Below are 24,337 nucleotides of genomic sequence, written 5' to 3'. Positions count from 1 at the left end.
GAAAAAAGCTCATAAAAACTTACAGCAAATTTGTTAGAAAACAGTAGCAGTAGTAAATTAACCTTCACTTGTTAAAAACATTTCTCCTTTCATCTATCGCTCATGCATTTTCACACTTTTTTTTTTCCTAACTGTTACTTCCTGTACAGAAGGAAGTCACTGACATGTGAGTATTGTGTCCATCACGAGGTCTAAAAGCTGTGCAACCACGGGAGTTCACAGCATGACTAAATCTTTCAAGAGAGAAGTAAAGTCATTCCCGGCTATTACACACCGGGAGATACAGTGTATACACATAAACACATTCTTCTGTGCGTGTTAAAAAGAAATACACATTAACTACTACACAGTAAAGTGGCATTGACTTTGACTAGCCAGGATCTGGTCACCTGACACCACGTTTGGACAGGAGATCAGGTGTCCCAGGGCTAAAGCCATGAACTCAAGACTATAAATCGACTTGGAGCACAACGATCATATAATTAGAAATTGCACTGTTTAAATTACAGTGAGTTAAAAGCTAACTTCTAACATATGCACTCTGAAAACTAATCAAATTTTACGCTTTATGATTAAGTTAAAACAGCATTGCATTCTCTAGGGGGAAAAAAAATCCATGCAAATCTCCATACACTAAAAATATCCCACTTTTGCATACTGGGTACAAAAACTTGACCTGCTCTGGACCTGAGGTTAAGGTCTGGCGGCCCTTCTGCGTAATTTGTATAGTTTGTCAGTCTAAAAGAAAAAGGAAATAAATCCCTGATTAGTAGCATCTACTTTACTCCTGGTCAGTTACATCACATAACCCGAGAGAGGGAAAGCGATGAAGTAGCCTAACAAAGAGCCCACAATCACTCCGAGGAATATCCAGACGTTGTAGGACATGACGCAGAGCATAAGCATGTATCCCAGAACCACCTGAACAATATGCACTCCTGTCCTGACGCCATGTAGAAGCCAGCTGTAATAAAGAGAGACGAGCACCACATTAGTGCACCACAGTGCGTCTAGGTTTGACAGTAGTCCAGTATTGCCTCCCAGTAATTCCTAGTGGGAATGAGTAAAAATTACAGGCCTGCTGTTTAAAAAGTTCAGAGTGAATTACTATAAATAAGTACACAACTCTCAGAATGATCACTAACTTTTTTATTTATAGTTATCTTAATTGATCTAAGCAAATCTATATGGAAAAAAAAAAAAAAAAACACATACACTTACCGACCACTTTAATAGGAACAACTGTATACAATGTGACAGCTGCGCAATGCATAATATGCTGATACAGGTCATGTATCTATACTTAGTGGGCACTTGGTCTTTTTCCAGTGTTCAACTAGACACTTTTGGTGATCCTATCCCCACTGTAGGCTCAGATTCCCGTTCTTGGCTGACAGCATTGGAACCCGAAGTGATATTCTGCTGTTTTAGCTCATCCACATCAAGGTTCAACGTGTGGTGCGTTCTGAGATGCTTTTCTGCTCACCACGGTTGCAAAAAGTGGTTGTTTGTGTTACCATAGCCTTCCTGTTCAGCTCAAACCAGTCTGGCTATTCTCCTCTGACCTCTCATCAATGAGGCGTTTCCACCCACAGAACTGATGGATGTTTTCTGCTTTTCACACCATTCTATGTAAACTCTATAGAATGTCTTGTGTGTGAAAATCCCAGGACATCAGCAGTTTCCGAAACGCTCAAACCAGCACCAAGAATCACCCCATTCTGATGTTTGATGAAGCTTTTGACCTGGATCTGCATGATTTTATGCATTGCGCTGCTGCCATATTATTGGCTTACTTTTGATAATTGCATGAATGTAGGTGTACAGGCCAGTTTGATTAACATGACGCAATATGTCCAGTGGAAAACAGGCTTAAGAGGAGCTCCAAACTGAATGAAGGCTAATGAAATTTTAAAAATAATAACCTGACAGATTTAAGTATTATTCAATATTCCATAAATCAAGCTTATATGCACAGAATTATTACATTATAACAAACAGCTGGTATGAAAAATAATCTGCGCAACCCTAAGTTTGAGAACATATTGCATACCTGTTTACAGCGGAAGTGCCGAGAACAGGGGTAGTCGTGGTCTCCGTGGGAGCCAGAGAAACTTGGGACGGACTGTTAGCTAGCGATGAGGTGCCCTCAGGATGTTCCAGCACTGAAGAAAAGCAGGGGGGATTCGGAGAAGAGGAGGCAGGGACACAAGGAGCTAGAAGAGTTTCAGACCGTTTGACCAGAACGTTCTTCCACACCTTGAGGAACTCGTATAATACCGTGAGCAGCAGTACCACCACGACTGAAAGAACCATTCCTGTAGACAGAAGAAAGCAGATCGGGTACTTCAAAAAAAAAAAAAAAAAACATGAACTGTATAAGCAAGGGTGGAAAAATATCACAAATCATTAGCTAGGCCAAAAGGCAAGTTGAAGCTCGGTTGCCTAGAAACCTATCTGACACTACACTAAAACATGCGAGCTAACATAATGTAAAGTATGGCAAGCTCGTGCATTAATACGTACAGACAGAAATTTCCAACTGGCCATAGACATTATCCTTTTTGAATATGTTTGCTTTGTTTGTGTTAGAGTTTATTGCCATATCAGCTTCAATGGCTATTTCATGGCAAATACATATATTAATCACACATTCAATAAAATTCAGATATTTCTCTACAACATTGATGACTCTAGAAAAGATTATTTAAATTTTCTCATGATAAAAATTGTAATAGTTTTCCTGGGTCTATCTTACAAAACAAGTCTTTCAAAGTTTATCCTGATAAAAGGCATTGTCTCATGACATTAAAAATAGGGCAGACCAAAAAAAATTTTTTTTACGGTCCATTTTTGAAAAAAAAAGTGTCTGGGGTATCACATTGCATCTATGCCGTTAAGAAAAGTTCAGCAAGCCACTGCTGTGTTGTTTTCTGTTCACAACACACATAAAATGTATTAATCAAGACTGGCTAGATATTTAATTTTTTCATGTGTACTAGCAGGAGAGTTATAAGATAGCTTTAAGCTGTACTTTATTTTGCTCAGTGTTTCCATTTTCCTACGTTGGTAAGTTTTTTCTTTCTCTGGTTGTTGAACAAGAGAAGGAAAAAAAAAATGACTGTGACCGTAACTGATAGCCTAATTGTCAGGCAGGCAATGTGAATAAAAAAGGAATAGCCCTGACCCTGAATAATGCAGAATAGCAAAATGAGAATGAGTTGTTTATGTTGTTTACGTGGTTTAGGATTACAGTCAGTCAAATGACCGTGTGACTCTCTAGGTTCCCACGTGTTTAATTACTGGGCAGTTATAGTGTGACTGTTCTTGTAGTTAAGCATTTACACTGCCAAAAGTCATCCATTGCTTGAAATTACTTGGCCCAGTTCTTTACGTCAAGAAAATTCAAACTGCATTTGCATACAATTGCTTATAAAGCTATTTATTAAGAGTCGAAACAACAGCCCGGTCCAAACAAGTGTGTGTTGCACTATAAATGCATTATTCCATTTCTATTTTTTTCTTTTTGACAAGGTAAAAACTATGACAAGGTAAAAATACTACACCATGACCCTGCACAGGTTTACTCTATCTTCCCCTGGCAGGTTTTACAACATGGAAAATGCAAATTAAATACTTGATACTGTTGAATACAACATCATAGACCTTGTGTTTTCCTGCAGTTTGAACACTGACAAATTTGTGATCTTTCGCAAAGTGAAAATGGAAATAGCTATCTAAGATGAAAGCCTTAGGCTTAAAGAAACATGAACAGGCAAGTAGTGGAGTTTGTTTGGGTTTCTCATGTACCTCCAGGTCCGTGCACACTCCAGAAGTCAAAGAGCAATGTGACAGTGCTCGACGCTTCAAAGTGCATCTGCATCTGAAAAGCAAAGAGAGAGAGAGAGAGAGAGAGAGAGAGAGAGAGAGAGAGAGAAGTTACAGTGAAAGAACATGCATGGTAATCAGATGCAAGCATTTCACAACTGCAAATATCACAACACTGATTTCATCTCACTCCTGAAATCTTTAACCAGCTCTCTTCACTTTACCTGTTAAAAGCATTGTTTTTTTCATAAAGCAATTTCCATACAGCTAAATGATTATCCAGAGAATATTAATATTTTTGAATAATTTCAGCCAGACTCTTTGGGAATTACATAGCGCTGAAATGGCACTTCTCAGAGTTTGACATGATTTGCATGTTGAGACCTGCAAAGAGGAACAATGCATAATTCCACTGTGGTTGAGGAGGGGGTGGGGGGTGGGGGGTGGTGTTGTGGGTGTCCAGGAAGAAAAACAATTTTTTTAATGTAGTCATTTTTCAAATCACTTGTCTAAGATAGAACCTGGAGTGCAATGGGTTTTACAGAAACCACCAGGCGCTTGGGGGAGGCAGTTGCCTCTCGTCTGTTTGTGTAAAGATACCGACACTAGAAAGGTTTACATGTACATTCTTTCTTCCTTTGGTAGGAAGATGATATTACGTACAGCAATTATGTAAAGAAAGTATGCATGTAAACATGTCTAGTTGAGCTAGCTGAGCTATTTTCAAAATAATGTAGTTTTTCCAGTAACTAGCTATTTTTTCTCGTCGACAAAACAATCACTTGAACCAAGACTAAGAGTGAGCTCTGTCTGTTTTTGATTAATGTAGTTTTTAAAGTTAAGAAATGGTAACTGAGTGGTTTACAAGTAGAAAAACTCAATTTCTTTGTTCTGGGATACTCTGTACAAAGCATGTATGTATTTTTTTCTTCTTTTTGCAGTAAAGTAGCTACACAATAAAATGAAATTGTCACAGTTGAATTTCCTCACATTAGTACTATTCTGATAGGATACAATTTACGAACATACTGTATGTCTGTTAAGTCTTTCACAACGTATGCACGGTGGTCACGCAAAAGAAATTCCATGCAACCTACATAAACCTCATTTGAATGCAAACTGATAGTTTGGACCTTTATTATAAGTGTTTGTTGTTGTTCTGTGGCCATTGCAAGTCGTACTTAGTTCAATTTCTTCCAAACCGTGCACGAGCATTCTGTTAAAAAAAAAAAAAAAAAAAAAAAAAAAAAAAAAAAAAAAAAAAAAGACTGACATGACAGATTTGGACAGGACTAAAAACGAATCCAGTTCATATAGAGCTTTTGAAGTAGCTTCAGGATAGTTCACTACTTTTCCTTTGTACTGATTGTAGTGTAGCTGCTTAGCTCCTTTAAATCAGGAGTAGCTTGTAGCTTGACAGGTTACAGTTGCAAAGCATTTTCCTCAACACTGATGCGTGGTCTGTCCATTTTGGTTCTGCTAGACCTCAGTGTTGTGTCTGACGCAGCTGACAATGAGATTGTACTTCCAGAAATTGATAAGCTTCTTTGGTTCGATGGTAAACTGGTTCAGATCCTACGCATGTGGTCACAATAATGTTGCACAATGGTCAACTTGTTCTATACATGATTCCCTGTACACACAAAATTTGCTTTCATTACTATGCAAATGACACAAAGCCAGATTTATGCTTAGCCTCTGATGCCTAAATGTCTATCGGCTCATTGTTTGTCTATAGAGATTACACTGGATGTCTCAGAACATTTTGAAATTAAATATAGATAAGATGTGGTTATTGAAGAAAGGCTCAGAAGACATAATGTGCTTTGTTATGTGGTCTAGGTGACCTCAGCTTGAGGAAAAAAAACACACCAGTGGTGTCTGTATATTATAATCTTTGTAATATGTCTATGGTTCATGGAATTCTCTTCATTGCTGAGAGAAAAACATATACATGTCCTCGTCAGCACTATTATCCAGCCTTACCAAAGAGTTCAGATTTCTCTTGGGGAAATCCTCATGTGTAACAAAATGAATCACAAAATAAGGCTTTGAATCCCATTACTAGCTACGTATAGCTTTTACAATTGATTTTAAGATTTAAATGTTTTCAGGTACTGACAAAAAATAAATTAATGCATGGATGCATGGATGACAGGAAATGCACCAAAGAGTAAACAATGTCAGGTAAAAGTTTTTTTAATAAAGGGAACTTCAAAAAAAAAAAAAAAAAAAAAAAAAAAAAAAAAAAAAAAAAAAAAAAAAACATAAGTGAAAGTAAAAAAGTTCAAAAGTTCAAAACACTCAAATGTATGACATTAGTAATTTGGTTTAAAGAGTGCAAATAATCTAGGAAGGTATGCTTAAAAGCCTTTATCTTCTCTAAACAGAAGATAAAACTGGACTGTTTGCAAAAGTAATTAGACATAACTTCTGACTTCTGCAGCTGACTAGCCTATAGCATGGGTTCTCCAATGTTTTTAGGTCAAGGACCTTTTTTAACTGTTAAATAAATTCCACAGACACCCTCAGGACAGATTTATTCCATGAATATTATGTAATCTGTACAATAATATTGTGCCTATTCTATTTATTTCTGAACTTTCCACTCATTTAACACATTTGGTTCAAGCTGACGTTATTTCGAGTGATTAAGTTTGGATTCACCCCATTCAATTCAAGGAAAGTGGTATCTATAAGAATAAATAATAAATAATAATAAATATAAGAACTTTGAGCATTGTGGGTGGTGATTTCCACCACCATAACTATATTTAAAAATTGCAAACAGCTTCATGGATCCCATTTTAGGAACCGGTGATCTACAGGATCTACATGATAAAGATGAATCCAAATAATTCTAATTAATTTGACCTGAAAAATTGCTTTTTTTTTTTTTTTTAACAGTTCTGCTAATGTAGGCAGCTCAGTATACTACTTTCTGCATAATGAGCTTGTGATCATTGTTCCTGGGATGAAGGCAAAACTGATCTGAGATCATAGAGGTTATGATCAAAATCAAGGAGGTTGTGATCAAGATCAAGGAGCTTGATATCAGAATTAAGGAGGTTATGATCAAGATCAATGAGGCTATGATCAAAATTAAGGAGGTTGGTATCAAGATCAAGGAAGTTGATATCAAAATTAAGAAGGTTGTGATCAAGATCAATGAGGCTATGATCAAAATTAAGGAGGTTGGTATCAAGATCAAGGAAGTTGATATCAAAATTAAGAAGGTTGTGATCAAGATCAGTGAGGTTCTGATCAAAATTAAAGAGGATATGATCACAATCTAGGAGGATATGATCAAAATTAAAGAGGTTGTGATCAAGATCAATGAGACCAAGACTAACAGAACTCCATATCTCACTACCCTAAATGAAAATATTCAGATCAAGCAGTGAAAGCACTCATATACAACAATAAATAATTACATGCCATACCTCTGAGACGTGTTTTTTGGATCCTGCAGTAGAAAATGTGGCTTAAATTCCAGGGTTTGGTGTATGATCGATCAGCAGAAGGTTAGTTGTAACTGTCTAACAGCTGCATTGTAGTGGGTTTATTTCTCCCAAACTTAAGCAGCTGCGCAAAAACAAACCAAGCCCTGTTATATCATGACCTCAGACATTTATCATAAATTCATAAACCTTCCGTAGACCTCACCTGATTAAAACCAAAAACACTTTTGTTAAACTCAGTATAATATTGCACAAGCTAAAATGATATAAACTAGCTACAGAGTACTCCTGCACTCCTGGATGGGTTTACTAATTTACTAAAAGGAAGCACGCTATATAAATAAACGTACTGATGCAGTGAGCACTAAATTGTTCGCTATTCCCTAGATAGGTGCACTATGTAGTAAATAGAGCCAAGGCTTCTACTGTACCCTAAGTAGTGCACTATAGAGGCATTTAGAATCTGGCCGTTTAAAAAACGTGACACTGAACTCGCCCTGCTGACGATCAGCCACTCTGATTGGTTACTCATATATTCCTTTTTTTATATATTTTTTTAAATACATTTTAGTAAATGTATAACGTTTTAATAAATTAAATAAAATGCAATCTAAAAAATGTGATTTACTAGCATGACATGAAAAAAATGTCCTGTATCATTTATTTAAAAATATTATTTTAAATTCCACTTCCGCCTTTTTGCGGTGTAAAGATGGCGTCAATGTAAATAAGTGAATATTTTGGGATTTGTGTAGACAGGCGGCGGCGAGGCGCTGGGTCAGGTTAGCCGACTCTTCATGGAAATATGTGCAGCTAAGTGAAGTCGGACATGGAGTATTTCGGGAATTTCATACAGCTGAGGAAAATTCTCTGGAATTTTTATCCCAGAAGGACTTTTCTCACTTCTTGTGTTAGCTATGAAGGTTCACGTAGTTAGCCTAGCCGGATACCGGGTTAGCAAGCTAGCTAGTGTCACAGAGCAAAACTAAACTTCAGCTGACTAGCTTTCTAATTTGGTTAGGCTAGGTTAGATATGTTATCCAGTAGTCGTAATTTACACTTGTTTTGTTTTAGTAGTTTCACACATTTGGCAAGTTAAAACTTGTGGTCGTTGAAGCTGTGTTTAATTGTTCTTTGACTGACAGGAGGTTTACTATAATGCTGGAGCTGTTTAGCTTTACTGAATTGAAGTGAGTTTAGTGGAGAAGGTTCTGGGAAGGAAAAAAGTTAGTGGGACAAAATCTCCTTTTAATGGGTAAAATAAGTGTGAGAGGGACTCAGAGCTTCACCTGCCTGGTCATGGTGCTGCTGGCTGTTGCTCTGTTTAGTGGCATTCTGTGTGAAGTTGCTGCTCAAGATGGCCAGACCATGTCTGCTGAGGAAAAGTCCAAAATCAGGTACTTTTTCCCCACTATTTTTATTTATTTTATTTTATATAGTATTCAGTTAAGAACTGCAACTCATGACCAGATCATTCTCAGCCATAGCAGGATGCTGTCTATAGGAAAATAATCAAAAACTGTGTATGTATATGTATATCTGTTCCTGGCAAAGGTAAAGTCCACCCTGAACAAATTTAAATCTGTTTATATTGAAAAAGCTATGATGTGCTTAGTGATTTAGGTTTTAATTCAGTGGTCAATGCTGTATTTTTGTTATTCCCGTGAGAAGTTAGGTTATATGCCACGCTGACATCACAGGGTGATGTTTCTAGTGCACTTGTGCTGTGTTCAAGGTGAAGTCGCAACTTGTAATTCCTCGCCTACAACCAGGAAGAAAAAAAAAACTGAGAATACAACCTCAAGTTGAAATTTCAACTCGCTAACTTGAGGTAGTCTTCTCGACTACCAGTTCTTTCCCTGTTTACGGAATAACATCAAATCAACATGGCCGCTCAGAGTGAGAACAGTGTACTGTTCCCCTTCTCTACTGTTAAATTAGTTTATAACAGTATTGGTTTTCGATCAGTTAATATACTTGGTTAAATCTATAATGTTGGCCGTACTAATCGCTGTTTTGAGAAGGTAAACATATCATCAACATATTTTTTATGATTAGTAATAACTAAGGTTATAACGCTTTGTAAAGTTTACAAGGTGCCACGAACGCAGCATTACAATGGCGTTTAATAGGAGAAAGAAATTCAATGTCAGACATTCAGGTTTTGAAGTTAGCTCTTAAAAACAAAGGCATGAGGGCTTCTTTTCTCACCTCAACATTTTTAAACTATGGTTGACGTCATTAATGAGAAATCCGATTCAGTTGCCCCGAGTCACGGCAGACACTCGACTTGCGATCTGTGAGATGACGAGCACAATGGCAGTGCTTCATGAAAGTTGTTTGTACAGATGAGGAAGTGAGAGAGCTAAAGCTCTGCTGCATCACTCTCTTTAGGTAGAAATGAAGTGAGAGCTAAATCCCACTGGTGCCACTAGTCGAACGGCATTGTTGGTAAGGGAGGAAAACGTTTACCAATAAAAAAGATCAACAAGTCGATGAAAGAATTTTAAGCGAACACAGAATTTCACTACGAAATAAACCTTGGATGCCATTGAGGATCGCATTAATAATAAGATGATTAATATGCAAGTCATTCAGGGTGGATTTTTTTTTTTTCCCTTGAAGGTTGAATTAATACCAATGCTAAGAATAGACATTACACCAGTCTATCTTGTTAAACAGTGTAATTTAATACGATGTTCTAATATGTTATCTAATACATTATAAGGAAGAGCAGTCAAATGTAATCCTGTTCCTTTAAATTTATGATGCAGGAAAAGTTTCCAAGAGAGAAGTTAATGTTGGTGAGGGATCAAGTGTTATAGTTACCATGACATAAGTGATCAGAAAGACTAACTTGTTTTACAGCAACATTGTGTAACTCTAAAAGGATAAAAATTACAGTGTGTTCTTTAATAAAGGAAACTATATAGCAGTGGTGGTATAAGCACCCTTACTTCTCTCCCATGGAGCATTCATTTCTGTGGTTTCATTCACTGGTGAAAGTACAGTCAGCTCCAGAATTATTGGCACCCTTGGTAAAGGGTTGAAAAATGATTATGAAAAAATTTCTTTGTAGTTAATTGGCTTGGGTTAATTGAAAGTACAGTCAGCTCCAGAATTATTGGCACCCTTGGTAAAGGGTTGAAAAATGATTATGAAAAAATTTCTTTGTAGTTAATTGGCTTAATCTCAAAGTGAAAATCTAAGAGAGAGTTGTAACCTTTAATTGATGTAAAGTTATTCTAAAGACTGTCTTCAGATCATCCCACAGGTTTTCTGTGAGGTCAGCAGACTAGGAAGACCATGGAAAAAGCTTGCTTATTTAGTCACAGAAGCATTTTTGTGTGGATTTGGATGTATGTTTTGGATCAGTTATACTGCTAGAGGATCCAGCCACAACCCAGCTGTAACTTCCTGGCAGAGGCAACCAGATTTTCGTTTAAAATCTAATGGTCCTCTGTGATGACTTGTGTTCTAACAAGATGTAACAACACAGAGCTTCCACCAGACTTAACAGCTGGGATTAGGCTCTTTTCTGTATAACCGTCCTTCTTTTTACAGCAAACTCACGTTGAGTGCTTGTTGCCTGAAAGCACCACATTTGTCTCATCTGACCACAGAACCTGGTTTCAGTAGCGTCTAGTGAAATCCAGACACTTTCATTTGTGGTTAGATGAAAGAAGAGGCTTTTTTCTTGAATTGCAGTAGACATGACACTTGATTGCATCACAGTAATATTTCCCCTCTCCTAGTACTTTAATCGAATATCCTTTCATTAACTATTGCGGATTTTTGGATATTAAATTTAGTCAGAAGGCATACAGCTTGATCTACTTTATTACTTCAATAATTGTTATCTAATATGTGCACTTCTAAACCATTGTCATCTATTGCGGCTCTAATGACCTAACTAAATCCGAGTTTATTTATGGGCTTCTTTCTGTTTCGTGTGTGTTAGTTTACAGTGGAGTCAAAAAGTCTGAGATCACATTGAAAATCTGGGATTTTTTTTTTTTTAAATTGGAAATAAATAAAGTTTTAGAATTGTGAAGAATTTCAAACAAAGAAATGTTATGAAGACAAAAATGAAGAGGATATATTCAAGAATCTGCACTTCTAGGTCACTATTCAAATGTAAGCAAATTTGTGATTTTGTACAAAAGGACATTTTTCTTTGCATTTTAATTTTTTATTTTTCATTGCTGCATGCTAGCTTGAGTGTGGTTAAAGCAAAATGTGTGACATACCACATACAAAGGAATTCTGAACTTCGTTGTAAATATTTCAAAGATTCTACTTTTCACCCAAGTTATGCTGATATTATAATCCGTAATAAAAAGAATAGTAACGAAGAATGCATAATATGAATGCGAAATATTTTCATCAGTGGTTTTAGACTTTTGGACTCCACTGTATTGCGAGTGAAAAATTCCACGTTACAGATAAGCATGAGATCTTGGCTTGCAGTCTCCGTCTAATTTAAAGAGATCATTTTTGGTTAAATACATGACAGCTTAAGAAAACACCCCTCACATTTTGCCTAGCATTTGCATGTTGTGTGCTATGCAGCACAACTCACTGTGGTTTACACAAACACTTTGATTAAACCACAGGCACCTGTGCACATTGTGGCAACACAGCCACAGTGCAGTTGTTGCTCGAACAGCTTGTGCAACTTGTCATTTTGTGATAAATGTTTTTGAGCATTCATATAGATGCATCCTGTGTGAAGAAGATTATTATTGAAACAGTTTAGCCTTACAGTATCAGTAATATATAAGTGACGTCTTGCTGATCTGTTGAAATCTATTGTTTTGTGTTTTAGGGAACAAATTTTGGAGATGTTTGATCATGCTTATGGCAGTTACATGGTAAGTAATAGTGGAAAATTTTGTGACTTTTTATGTTTATTCATATGATACGAGCCTGACTTCTCCCGTGTGACCTGTAGTTGTTATTGTAGTTTTCACATCAGTTGCTTGATTAATTTTCCTCTCCCCCTGCTCCAGAAATATGCATACCCAGCTGATGAGCTGATGCCTCTGAGCTGCAGAGGGAGGGTTCGAGGGCTGGAGCCAAATCGTGGAGACATCGATGACTCTCTGGGAAAGTGGGTTTCGCTTCTTTTCACATCAGCCACGAATTACTCAAGACGAATATGTAGACACAGCTATGTCTATATTTATATAGATTATGTATATATTTCAGTCTCAGTGAAACTACTGAATATTCTTGTGAAGCACTAAAAGTTCCTACAATCCACTGGTTTCAAAATGATCAGCACCCTTACAATGAATAATTTGGAGACAATAACAGCATTAAGCCTCTTGTGGTTTTTGGGCTCTTTTTCCCCATCCACTGTTTAATTAGTTGTGCATTTTTTTTCTCCTTTTAAGGTTCTCTCTGACACTGATTGACACCTTAGACACACTAGCGGTGAGTAGATATCTGTCAAGCAACACCATTTATATTACTACACAGACAACTGATGTATTTCTTTGCTGTAAAATACACTTACATTACAGTGCACAACTGTCTCATTGCTGTGATTTTCAAGATGTGATGTTCATTGAAATCAACACAAAGAGCCTAGTTACAATAAGAGTGATTACGCTATTTTGATCACAAGCCTTCCCACACAAGTGCGCATCAGTCAAGCATACATTAAGACAAGTGGTAGAACAGAAAGGCTTTGGGTTTCTCCCTCTGAAATTCTGCCTCTTGTGCCCACCCCTGGCTTAACCTCTTTTATTCTCAACTAGTTTATTTAACTAATCAGTAATGAAGTTATAAACAGGTGCCAACCATGCCATGCAGGTCTTTTCCAATTTGTTAAATAATGTACGTGTCCTTCATGTTGAGCAGCTGTTGAACAGGATGGATGAATTTGAAGAGGCTGTGAAGAAGACCGTTACAGACGTCAGACTGGACAACGATGTGGTGGTGTCTGTTTTCGAGACCAACATCCGTGTGCTGGGGTACGAGTTACTATTAATCAGAGGCATAGTAGGAGTGTTTCTAGTGTGCATAGTGCTTCTGTGTGCCTTACCTAGACCTTCTTGTGCTGTTCTCTTAGAGGACTGTTGGGGGCGCACGTGATGGCTGACCTGCTAAAGCAGCGGGGGGAGAAGATGCAATGGTACAGAGATGAGTTGCTGCACATGGCCAAAGACCTCGGCTACCGCTTACTGCCTGCCTTTAACACCACCAGTGGCCTTCCGTATCCAAGGGTAATTAGCTGATATAGTCCCTTTAAACTGCGACATAGGAACTAAACTTGGTCCAAGTGTTTTTTGCTTGGAGCATGCCCAAAATATCCAGGATATTACTATAAATGTATATTCTTAAATGTGGTGTGTGGTGTGTTCTCTTCCATCTAGGTGAACCTGCGCTACGGGGTTCTGAACCCTCTGTCCCGCACAGGCACTGAGACAGACACCTGCACGGCCTGCGCCGGAACCATGATCTTAGAGTTTGCTGCACTAAGCCGACTCTCGGGGGAATCTGTGTTTGAGGTGCTGAGCTCAGGCATTGTCTCTCATATCACTATGGGCTTATTGTGATAAGTTAATGCAAGTCAGCTTCACAAAGTAGACTAACAGTGCAATGGGTGTTTATTTTTTTACGTCTCTGTTTTGACATGGTGACGTATGAAACTTGTTTTCTATCTTTATCAGGAGCATGCACGGAAAGCTCTGGATGTCCTCTGGGAGAAGAGGCAAAGAGGAAGTAACCTTGTGGGCACAGTTATTAACATCCATAATGGAGATTGGGTCCGCCGGGGTGAGATTACATGTTTTACTAGGTTTATTATAGACAGTCGTATGCAAAAGCTTGAGCACTCCTGGACAAATTCCATGGTTTTCTTGAAAAGAACTAAATACCCCATCTGTAGGGAACAAACCTAAACATGACACATAATTTAAAAACATACTAGTTGTTATAATGTATTTGTAATATTATACATCAACAAAGCAGAGGCCCAGGTGCCCAGGACAAGCAGATTTTATGCCCAGACTATTAGTTATTTATTTCTAGCTGCCCGGCAAACTTCCTATTAACTTTTGGAATACAGAAGTTTTCATTTGTTATGCATGTTTAAAAGCAAGGCACTTCACAACAGACCAGCGCTCTGCGCCTACAGTGTGCGATTCCAAATCCCACCTCCTTTTGCATTCCACACATCACCCGAGGCTCGCTCCAGCTGAGTCTGGAGAGTAAACTGCTGAAACTGAGCAAAATATAATAGAACAAAATAACTCCTGCAGTGAAACATACCGAGAGAAAAAAAGATGCTTGTATAATTCAAATAATGTTTTTACTTGTGATGCATGGAGAGAACACCACAGTGTGCTACAAAACTTTTTACAAAACTTTTCTTTTAGTCTGTATCAATACACTGCTAACTATCTTGCCATGTGTTATTACATTCTTTAGCTACCACTTTTTAGCCTAGTCACGAAGGTTTTTGGGCAACCAAAAGAAGGAACTGCGCAGCACACAGAAACTTCCACTTTCTCAGTGGCTAGCTAATGGATTTATCATTTGTATACCCCAGCTTGAGCGCCCTATTTGTCAGTCCTTAGTAGCACCTTCTTTTTATTGCCTTGTCAATTGATAATGCTTCTAATTTAATTGTAGGTCATCTTATACAAAATATCTGTATTGTGTTGGAGAATATCTAAGCCCTCATTAAATTTTTCCTAACTTTTTTTTCCTCTATGTAGATAGTGGTGTTGGAGCTGGAATAGACTCTTACTATGAATACTTGATGAAGGCGTATATTCTGCTGGGAGACAATGTATACCTCGAGAGGTTCAACACTGTAGGAATCACACTATCACACTTCTGTTTAGATTGTGGTCTTTTAAGTGTGTGTAATTTGAGTGACGCTATTTGTGTGTGTGTGTGTGTGTGTGTGTGTGTGTGTGTAATAGCACTACAGTGCCATAATGAAGTACATCAGCCAGCCGCCTCTGCTGCTCAGCGTGCACATGCACAACCCCACGGTGAACGTGCGCAGCTGGATGGACTCCCTACTGGCCTTCTTTCCTGGACTGCAGGTCAGCAGGTTCACTTTGAGGTCCATTAGTAAAAGCTAAAAAAAAAAAAACTAAATGCGTTCACCTTAAATGAGACAACTGGTGTTTAGGAGTATGTGTAATTTAAATGTGTGTATTTATTTATTTTTTTTGCACACAGGTTCTAAGGGGAGATCTGAAACCTGCTATAGAGACCCATGAGATGCTCTATCAAGTCACCAAACAGCACAAGTTTCTTCCTGAGGTATCTAGGTGCTAGTTCATTTAGCAGACTCCAATGTTTACTTCCAGTGCACATACTGCGCACATTATGTAGTAAGCTACTGTGCGTTATCTTGCAGCAGATCGATAGCCGTTAAATGACACTGGTCTTCTTTAACAGGCTTTCACCACTGAGTTCAGAGTTCACTGGGGTCAACACCCTCTGCGGCCAGAGTTTGCTGAGAGCACTTACTTTCTTTACAAGGTAAAGGCATGCACAGTTTTACTAAATGAGGACATTTACATGCACACTAATCAGCATAGTACGATATATTAATCTGGATTTCAATGGATCTGCAAAAACACCTGGAATTTAGCCCCAAAAAATCGGATCTTCAGCACATTTGTCCTGCTACTCTAATGTTTGGCTATTTACATCTATAACCAAATGGGGAAAATGCTTGTCTTCATTTTTGCATCAAAAAAAGAATGTGTTGTGTAATTTAAAACCATAAAATATGTTAAACATTTACCAGAAAGTGATTTGATGGCTGACTACTGTTGTGAGCCTGTAAGCTCACTACACAGACTACTTACAAGATACTTGATTAGCTATGCAACTGCCTTTCTACCAGACAATATCATTAAACTAACAGCTTCACTTTTTGAAATTATGATCCTGAAAGAAATCTGATTATTGACTGATTTATGCTCATTATTTTATACATGGGGCATCACAGAGTGCCATGTAAATTGAAGAACTTATTAACATTTTAATCCTCACTCTCAGGCTACAGGTGACCCGTATTACCTCAAAGTGGGCCAGTCTATAGTCGAGAAGCTAAACACTCACGCTCGGGTCCCTTGTGGCTTTGCTGCAGTGCAGGATGTAAGGACGGGAACACATGAGGACAGGTGAGGAGACACACTCTCAGAGGAATGTCTGCAGTAACAACAATCTCACCTGGAGTCACATTTGTAACTAGTACAGCTGTGTTATGTTTGTTTTAAACAGATTAAGCCTTGCTTACCTATCAGTTAAACATATAGAAGATATGCAGTAAAAGTTAACCATGCTCAATCTTTAACCTACATGTTACATTGGTAGGGTGATGCATAGTGTGAATCTGGCTGACCTTGTAAAACTGCTTTGTATTTCCAGGATGGACTCCTTCTTCCTGGCTGAGATGTTTAAGTACCTCTATTTGCTCTTCTCTGAGAAGAGTCATTTGCCTTTTGATATTGATGACTATATCTTCACCACTGAGGCCCATCTGCTCCCAGTCTCTCTGTCTAATGCACAGACTCCCTGTAAAGGCAACAGCACGGTAAAAAGGCCAAGATAATCTCCAGCTCAACATAGCACAAATCAGTGTCTGAAGTTTGCTTCTTTCGATTTGCACTGGAGCTGTGGAGCACAAAAAAAAAAAAAAAAAAGTTGACGAGGCTTAAAGCCATCAGAGTGACACTGTGCAAACTGAACGTCTAAATCATCAAACACATGCCTTAAAATGTATAAATGAGAAATTATTTCAAATAGACTTGTTTACCTGTTATCTATAGAAATGGACGAATGTATGTCAAATAGCTAATAGCCATAGTAATTAGATGTGATCATCATTTCTATGATTTTGTGATATTTGATTTATAATATTGTATGTCTATTTCATTCTGTTTAATACTGACTTATTCAGCTATTTTATGAAACAAATGGTGTTGCTGAGTATGTGATGTGGTCATGTAGTTTACATGATGCTAAACTGAGAGCTATAAGCTTTCGCGTATTGTCTACTATATTGTTATTTTAGCTGAACTACCATAATTAATAATAGCTTTAAATCATCTATGTTCTAGCTGCCTGATGTAATGTTTTTGTTTTCAGGGCCTTTACACTGCTCCTGAGGAGGACATGTTTACATTTTCTTGTCCCAGTGCTCAGATCCTGTTCCCTAATAACCCATCTTTTGCCAAGACCATCAGGGACCGTTACAAATACCTCACCGGGGTCGGCAGGCCACCCCATACCTCTTCTTTCAGGTAAGTCATTCATCATTTTAATGCAAATCTGCTTACTAATGCCATTGTTTCTACATGGAAATTGTGGAATTGTGGATTTTACCACAATGTGCTATCTTATTTTGTATTGTGGATTCTCAAATTAATAATTTATAAAGATGTGTGTTACCTCAAGGATGCTTGATCCAGCATGGTACTTGAATTTTTAGGTTTAGTGCAGATAAGAAGAGCAAATTTTGACTGGATTAAGTGTGAGACTGCTTTAATCCTTTTTCTCCATGCTCAGGGGGATTGAGCTGCCTCTTCATGACACTGGAATCGAGCCAGTTGAGTTCCTGAAAAGCATGGGCATCTCTCTTACCCCCCTTGCAGAAATGGCAGCGGCCAGCAGTGGCTCGGTGACCCAGGTAGTTTCACTCACTTTCTTGACGTCTTTATTTTGCTTAGTTCATTTTCCTCTGTGATTACACAGCGAGCAAAATGCCTTAATGCCTTTATTTTTACCATTCTTGCATCCATTCTTCCTGTGGTGTGAAGGACACTCAGAAAGGTGTGTTTAGAGTAAAGCTGGTAGCCGAGGTCAGCCATACACCTGAAGAAGAGGAGGTGGTGCCGCTTATCGTGCAGCTCATCTCCCCTCCATTTTTGGGGAGAACAGTCCTGACAGCGGGACCAGCTAAATTTGGAATGGACCTCACCAAGCAGGAGCATGGGGTGAGCGGGATCAGGAGGGTGGTTCAGAGTTCAGCCGGATTGTTTGCCTGTATTTTTGTTACATTTAAATTTGAAAAATGTTCTGTCTCTCTGTCTGTTTGTGTTGTTTCTCTCACACACTTAGGTCAAGGGTAGTATAGTAAAGAGTAATCCATACACAGCGTGTGGACACATAGAGAATGCGTTGGAGCTGCAGGGCCACATAGCTGTAGCTCTGAGAGGAGACTGCATGTTTGCTGCTAAAGCTCGACGATTACAGCAGGCCGGGGCCATTGGAGTCATCTTTATAGGTGAGCTCAGCTGCTTGTATGATTAAATGGTTAGGGGAATCCCAGAACCTGTTGTTTCACGTGTATTGCTTGCTACTTCCTCATGGTTTTTTTTTTTTTTTTTTTTTTTTTTCACCTGCTTTTACTTATCAGGCAATTCAAAATGATTTAAGCAGCTTTAAAAACTGTTACTATGTCATTTTGAAGTATTTGTTTACTGATTGTAGATATATGAATATCTGTATAAGATAAAGGGATATTTGATATTTGAAATTTAAAAAAAAAAAATGTATTTGTATGGTATTATAAAGTATCATTAAAAAACCCTTTTCAACTACAATCCTCTTGCTCTGAGTTTCCAGTAATATAGAGGAATAAAAATAGAGCATTCCAGCAAAATATGAACTTGTTTTACTAGTGACTTAGTAACTTTTTTTCCCTCAAGGCTTCATGTGCTCACTCCTCTAGTGACCTCTAGTGGTGAGAAAATATAATCCTCTTATATGAGACATGTGAAACTGTCTTAGATGACAGTACTGAATCGGTAAAATCTGGACAAGTAAAGACCAAAAAGAAACAACCGGCTGTGCTTAGCCTTGTCAAATCAAGGAATAGTCTAGACATGAAAGTTAAATAATGCATATGCACAGGGATATCTTTCTGCATAGCTATAGAGCTTATAATGCTATTAGGTGTGCATAAGTGCATTGCTTTTATAGGTCATTATTGTGATCGTATCTGTAAGATTAAAATCTAAAAAAACAACTGGACAGGGACAGTCTTTCTTTAAATGGGCAGTGAATATGGCTTTGAGATTCCTGACATACATGCTTCAAAGTGCACGACCTTCCGGACACACTCTTTGAAGCTCAATTACTCAGCATGACACTGATAGATACGTACACGCAAAATCATTTTGCTTCAAGAATGACTTGCTGCAGTATGGTTTCTGCTTCTTTCTGACATCCTGTGAATATAGGGTATAATATACCTAAAAGAGTGGTCTAGTATTTAAATACTGGCACTTTAAAACATTAACCCAATATTCTATTAACCATACTCATTCTTACCTACAAATTAAGGTTTTTTTTTTTTCTTTTTTTTTTTTCTCTCTTTCTCTCTCTTAGACCAGCGAGAGGACAGCAGCAGTGCTGAGACCCCTCTGTTCCAGATGGTGGGAGACGGGGAGTCTACAGAGGACATCACGGTGCCACTTGTCTTCCTGTTCAGCCGAGAAGGGGCCATTCTGACTGCTGCCCTGCAGGAGCACCATAACGTAGATGTCCTTCTTCTGCCTAAGGAGAGACAGCTGGGGAAAGGTATTGAGCATTATCATTTGAACCTAGGAATTTCATGACTATTTTTACTAATCGACCAATAATTTGAAAAAGTAGTTAACTAGTTGTCTTTAACATAGTGAGAACAAAGAATGCATCAAACAGAACTTCAATTAACAGCTATTTAACCAGCTTTAATCCTTTAGTAATGGCAAAGATTAATAAAACAATGTAATAAATGTGCAAAAGTATAAACCTGTTCATGATATTACACTAATAAATGAGGTCCCATTTTGTAAAATGTACTCATCTGGACAACCTCTGGCTCGGCTGAAATTGAAGCTGATTTTGTAACTGAGACTGCGCAGCATGGAAGCTCATGTCCATCAACAGAGCCCTCCTTAGGGCTCAATGACCAGCCTTCCTTGCATGGGGAACGCTATGTCTAGATCAGTGTCTTGACGGGTTTTTCAAGGCTGATAATGGCCCAGAAGTTGAATCACCATGTTTAACTCCAGCTTCAGAGCTGTTTGAAAATGAGTCTGGATTGGCCGATGGGAATTAAGCGAGTTGAGTGGGATTGGATAGCAGTGTGCAATCTGTGGCACTAAAAACGCTCTTTCTCATAGCACTGGTCACTTTTTGAGTAGTGATCCATTCTCATGTGTTGTATACCAATACTGATATGATATATGCATTGTATCTTTTTTTGTCTTAATGCTGCAATGTCCTTCATTGCACAGAAAAAACAGAGAAACTGAACATCAAATTCCGGCTGGCCAAAGAGAACGAGCATGAGGAGACGGCGGGAGAGAGAAGTACCATCCGGCTGGTGCTGGAAGGAAAGATGGAGCCTGAGGTAGAAGCTGAGCGAGTACCCGAATCCCAGTCCCAGTGCACTGTGTTCTCTGCAGGGGAAAACCAGGAGTCCTGCAGTCCAGAGCAGAAAAATCTTGAGAGTGGCCCATGATGCTGGAATCAGATTAGTACCTCGGCCCCTTCGTTCATGCCCGGGCTGGTGCTAGCCTGTGGCTGATCCGGGATCAGAGAATACGGCAAGACCTGGTCCCAACTGATCGAGCTTGGTATACACCAAGTCTCACATGGACTGGACTGGTTTCTCCTCTCTTATATTGAAGAATGAGGGTGACTCGTGTAATTTGTAGTTATTGGGCCAGTGTATGGTATAGAGCAAGTAGGAGAAGTATGCAAAGCTGTAGTCTTACTTTCCTATCTACTGCCATGACATACATGTACTGTAGTGGTTGGGATTGATTCATCTGAGTGATTAACAGGTGAAAAAAACTCATGGTTAAGAGGTGCACAGTGGGCAGTGAGCTAGAGTAAGACACACTCAGGCCACAATACTTTTTTTTTTTTTTTTTTTTTTTCTCCATTAGCATTTATTAATTTTTGTCATTAAGGATTTTTTTGTCTGTCAGGTGACCACAGAAGGGGTTTCGTGGAAACAGCAAAGGGTTTGTTCAGTGTTCTGTTTAACTGTTTACTTATTTTAATAAGGACGCTTGAAATCCATGACTCAGGTCACTTATGACCAAACCAGAAATATCAGTGTTGAATACATTGGGAACATAATGGTTATACAGGGAAGAATGGGCCAGCATTCTGAACTTTAAGTTCAACCATATTTTATTTTTCGATACTGAAATCAGGGAAATTTAAAGTGCTAAGACTTGAACATGTGCACGTCCACATGCATGCATAACGTCACGGTGTGCATCTGTGAAGACTTCAGTGTTCTTACACTATGGACTGCCCTTGTGCCAACACTTGGTTTGTGTGTTTGTGTGTAGTTGCCTATCGTTCATACACCACAGATGCATTCATTCCTCTCTCACAGACTGAATGGTGACAAGTTGTTGATGTTCAGGTAATCGATTGATGGTTCTCAGATTTGTAGCAGTTCAGTTTTACTTGATCCTTTTCCAGCATTAGGCCTTCCTGGGATTACTTCTATCCACTTCCGTTGTCCTCACATTAAACACTATATTAAATTAACTATTACATTGTTGAGACCTAGATCAGGGGTATGCAGCTAAAATTTATAAAGATGCAGTTACACAAAATTCTTTACTTGCAAAGGTCCGGATAAGCAACTAATATGGCTGAATGATGTCCAGATATGTTTTAACGCTTTAGTTTATGGCTATAAATAAGACTATTTAAAGTGAATTTGTTTTGTTTCGTAGTGGCGCTTTGTGATATCACTTTTAACTAGTGTCATGGACTCTGAACAGATGAGACAAAACTGTTTTGAATTTGATGCTTAGTATTTAACAATTTTGTTGCTGCCTTTTTTTTTTTTTTTTTTTGTTTTTTTAAACGATTCATGTTGTCAGTTCACATGGACCAGAGACAGTAAATAAAATGAAAAATCGATGAAAATCTGTGAAAACACTCTCTTTACGTCTCTAGCTGTGTAGCTAGTCTCTGGTCTGATGAGCTGCCTTCAGATAAATAATAAATAATTGCATAAATGCATATGATTGAATACTGAAAACTGCAGTCGCTGAACTGCAGCCATTTTTTTCTTACTTTTATCAGCTCTGCTACAGGATGTCTTGAAGTATTTATTTCGGTCCGCTGAAACACAACATTGGGTCCAAATCCAGATCACGTTTGGCCGGTTGATGACCCCTGGTCTAGAGGATAGGAGTAGATCAGGCATTCAGCAGCTATTATAATTACACAGAGTATGTTTCTGCATTACCAACAGCTGTGTGTGATTGTGTGTACATATGCATATGTGTTTGTGTTGACTACAGCCTGTATGAATCTGAAAGCAGGGTATTGTCAAGTGGTACCTCTTTGAGGTAATATAAGCTTCCTCTGTCTTATTTGTAACACAGAAAATCAGACATTGTGTAACACACATAGAGACAATTTTCAGTCAACAGCGTTTCTTGTTTCCTGCCTACCTGAGAATACAATCCTACACAAAACTGGGTCTGTGCAGTTTATTAACACTTACATTCTCACATACTATAGTATGATATGAGTGTGATTGGAGAGTGTTGGTTTTAAAGGCAAGGTGAGATGCTGATATAAGTGCCAGTGTGATGAGAGACTGTTTTTTTTTTTCTTCTCAGGTCAGTCCTTTAAATATTTCAGTAATATTTCATTTCTTACACTATCATTAGTGTATTTGCTACTTGTTGAATGAAATCAAGGTCAGTTTATAAGGGGTGGGGAAAAAAGAGAAATGGATTTGATTAAAAAAGGAATAAAATTAATAAAAAAGTGATTAATAATATCACTTTTTGATATGAATAAAAATGTGATTTATTGCTATCTTTGCAATCATGTTTTGGAAAGTTGACAATTTCTGATAATATTTTGACATAATAATATAATGACATTTGATTTATATCATAATCAAAAACGTTATAATCACTTGTTGCAAAATGGTGGTCATATTGTGTCATCATCCTGTAGTGATATCAAAATTGTCATCATGATGAAAATCTTTAATTGTGATCATGTGTTGGAAAGTGTAAAAGCCATACTGTGACATCAATTAAGAGGGACATTAAAATTTCATCATAATCAAAAAACATTAAAATTGTGATATGTGTGATATAAGCCATATTGTGGAATCATCCTACAGTGACATCAAAATGTCATTCTCCCTGTTGTCTGGAGGTTGAGTTCAAATCCCAACAATACTTCAGGATCCATGGCAGGGTGTCCAAGGAAGAAAAAAACAAGGGAGCAAAGTCACATCCTATAATGATGTCAAAATGGCATCATAATGAAAAACATTAACATTGAGATCATATGGTGCAAAGTGAGAAGCCATATTGTAACATGATAATACACCGATGTCAAAAGAACATCATGATGAAAAAACATTAACATTGTGATCCTGTGCTTAGAAGCCATATTGTGACATCAGTCTTCACTGACATTAAAAGGACATAATAATGAAAAACCTTATCTCCTGGTGCAAAGTGTTGAGGTCTAACTTGACATTATCCTACAGAGATGTCAAAATGACATCGTAATGAAATACAGTAATGTTGTGATCACGTGCTGCAGTGTTGAAGCCATATTGGCATCATCCTACAGTTAGATCAAAATGTCGTCATAATGAAAAACATTACGATTGTGATCACATGCTGCAGAGATTAGAAACCATATTGTGACATCAGCCTACAGTGATGACATCGAAATGACGTCATATAAAACATTAACATTGTGATCACCTGTTGCAAAGTGTGAAAGCAATATTGTGTCTTATGATAATGTGAAAATAATTACAATCTGATTGTAATTAGTTACAAGCTGAGATGAGATCTGATGATTGTGACGGCCATAGCATGTGATTAAGAAGTTATGTATTATGTACTATGATGTTATATATTTTGGTAGTAGCTTAATTTGTAGTGTGGGTTTTGTATGGTTCTGCTGCTTTTTGCACAAAGGTTACACTTATTTCACTCTGCACCTTACATCAGCATCATTTTCCTCTCACCTGAGGACACGCCCATTCAGCGTCACTGCGT

The 24,337-nt window shown here is 38.0% G+C and overlaps 2 protein-coding genes across 4 annotated transcripts; one reads left to right on the top strand and one right to left on the bottom strand.

Moving 5' to 3' along the window:
• Positions 1 to 107: 107 nt before the first annotated feature.
• Positions 108 to 7,631, bottom strand: slc31a2 (solute carrier family 31 member 2). Of its 2 annotated transcripts, XM_026928895.3 has the most exons (5): positions 7,495 to 7,631; positions 7,272 to 7,413; positions 3,811 to 3,883; positions 2,054 to 2,318; positions 108 to 964 (listed from the first exon to the last, which is right to left on the bottom strand). In XM_026928895.3, the coding sequence occupies exons 3-5, from the start codon at positions 3,881 to 3,883 to the stop codon at positions 796 to 798; spliced, it is 507 nt and encodes a 168-aa protein (XP_026784696.3). In that variant the 5' UTR covers positions 7,272 to 7,413; positions 7,495 to 7,631; the 3' UTR covers positions 108 to 795. The 2 variants fall into 2 exon arrangements, with proteins under 2 accessions (XP_026784696.3, XP_053096156.1); XM_053240181.1 differs by having other exon boundaries at positions 7,272 to 7,615.
• A 355-nt stretch (positions 7,632 to 7,986) lies between these two features.
• On the top strand, positions 7,987 to 22,774 carry si:ch211-282j22.3 (ER degradation-enhancing alpha-mannosidase-like protein 3). Of its 2 annotated transcripts, none has more exons than XM_026929069.3 (20): positions 7,987 to 8,686; positions 12,118 to 12,163; positions 12,302 to 12,402; positions 12,689 to 12,728; positions 13,158 to 13,270; positions 13,369 to 13,522; positions 13,673 to 13,807; positions 13,970 to 14,075; positions 15,020 to 15,117; positions 15,230 to 15,355; positions 15,495 to 15,578; positions 15,717 to 15,800; positions 16,326 to 16,450; positions 16,698 to 16,863; positions 17,418 to 17,572; positions 17,838 to 17,958; positions 18,089 to 18,265; positions 18,390 to 18,555; positions 19,662 to 19,853; positions 20,555 to 22,774. In XM_026929069.3, the coding sequence occupies exons 1-20, from the start codon at positions 8,541 to 8,543 to the stop codon at positions 20,779 to 20,781; spliced, it is 2,562 nt and encodes an 853-aa protein (XP_026784870.3). In that variant the 5' UTR covers positions 7,987 to 8,540; the 3' UTR covers positions 20,782 to 22,774. The 2 variants fall into 2 exon arrangements, with proteins under 2 accessions (XP_026784870.3, XP_053096308.1); XM_053240333.1 differs by lacking the exon at positions 7,987 to 8,686 and adding an exon at positions 8,722 to 11,426.
• Positions 22,775 to 24,337: the final 1,563 nt, after the last annotated feature.

Source organism: Pangasianodon hypophthalmus, chromosome 15 (assembly GCF_027358585.1).
Source record: "Pangasianodon hypophthalmus isolate fPanHyp1 chromosome 15, fPanHyp1.pri, whole genome shotgun sequence".
Classification (NCBI taxonomy): domain Eukaryota; kingdom Metazoa; phylum Chordata; class Actinopteri; order Siluriformes; family Pangasiidae; genus Pangasianodon; species Pangasianodon hypophthalmus.
This window is presented reverse-complemented; position numbering and strand designations above follow the sequence as displayed.

Coding starts and splice junctions, on each gene's coding strand:
- slc31a2 (XM_026928895.3), bottom strand. CDS start 3,883: ATGCAGATGCACTTTGAAGCGTCGAGCACTGTCACATTGCTCTTTGAC. Junction 2,319..3,810: donor GAGTGTGCACGGACCTGGAG/GTACATGAGAAA, acceptor TTCTGTCTACAG/GAATGGTTCTTTCAGTCGTG. Junction 965..2,053: donor GGCACTTCCGCTGTAAACAG/GTATGCAATATG, acceptor TCTTTATTACAG/CTGGCTTCTACATGGCGTCA.
- si:ch211-282j22.3 (XM_026929069.3), top strand. CDS start 8,541: ATGGGTAAAATAAGTGTGAGAGGGACTCAGAGCTTCACCTGCCTGGTC. Junction 18,556..19,661: donor CATTGGAGTCATCTTTATAG/GTGAGCTCAGCT, acceptor TCTCTCTCTTAG/ACCAGCGAGAGGACAGCAGC. Junction 19,854..20,554: donor GGAGAGACAGCTGGGGAAAG/GTATTGAGCATT, acceptor TTCATTGCACAG/AAAAAACAGAGAAACTGAAC.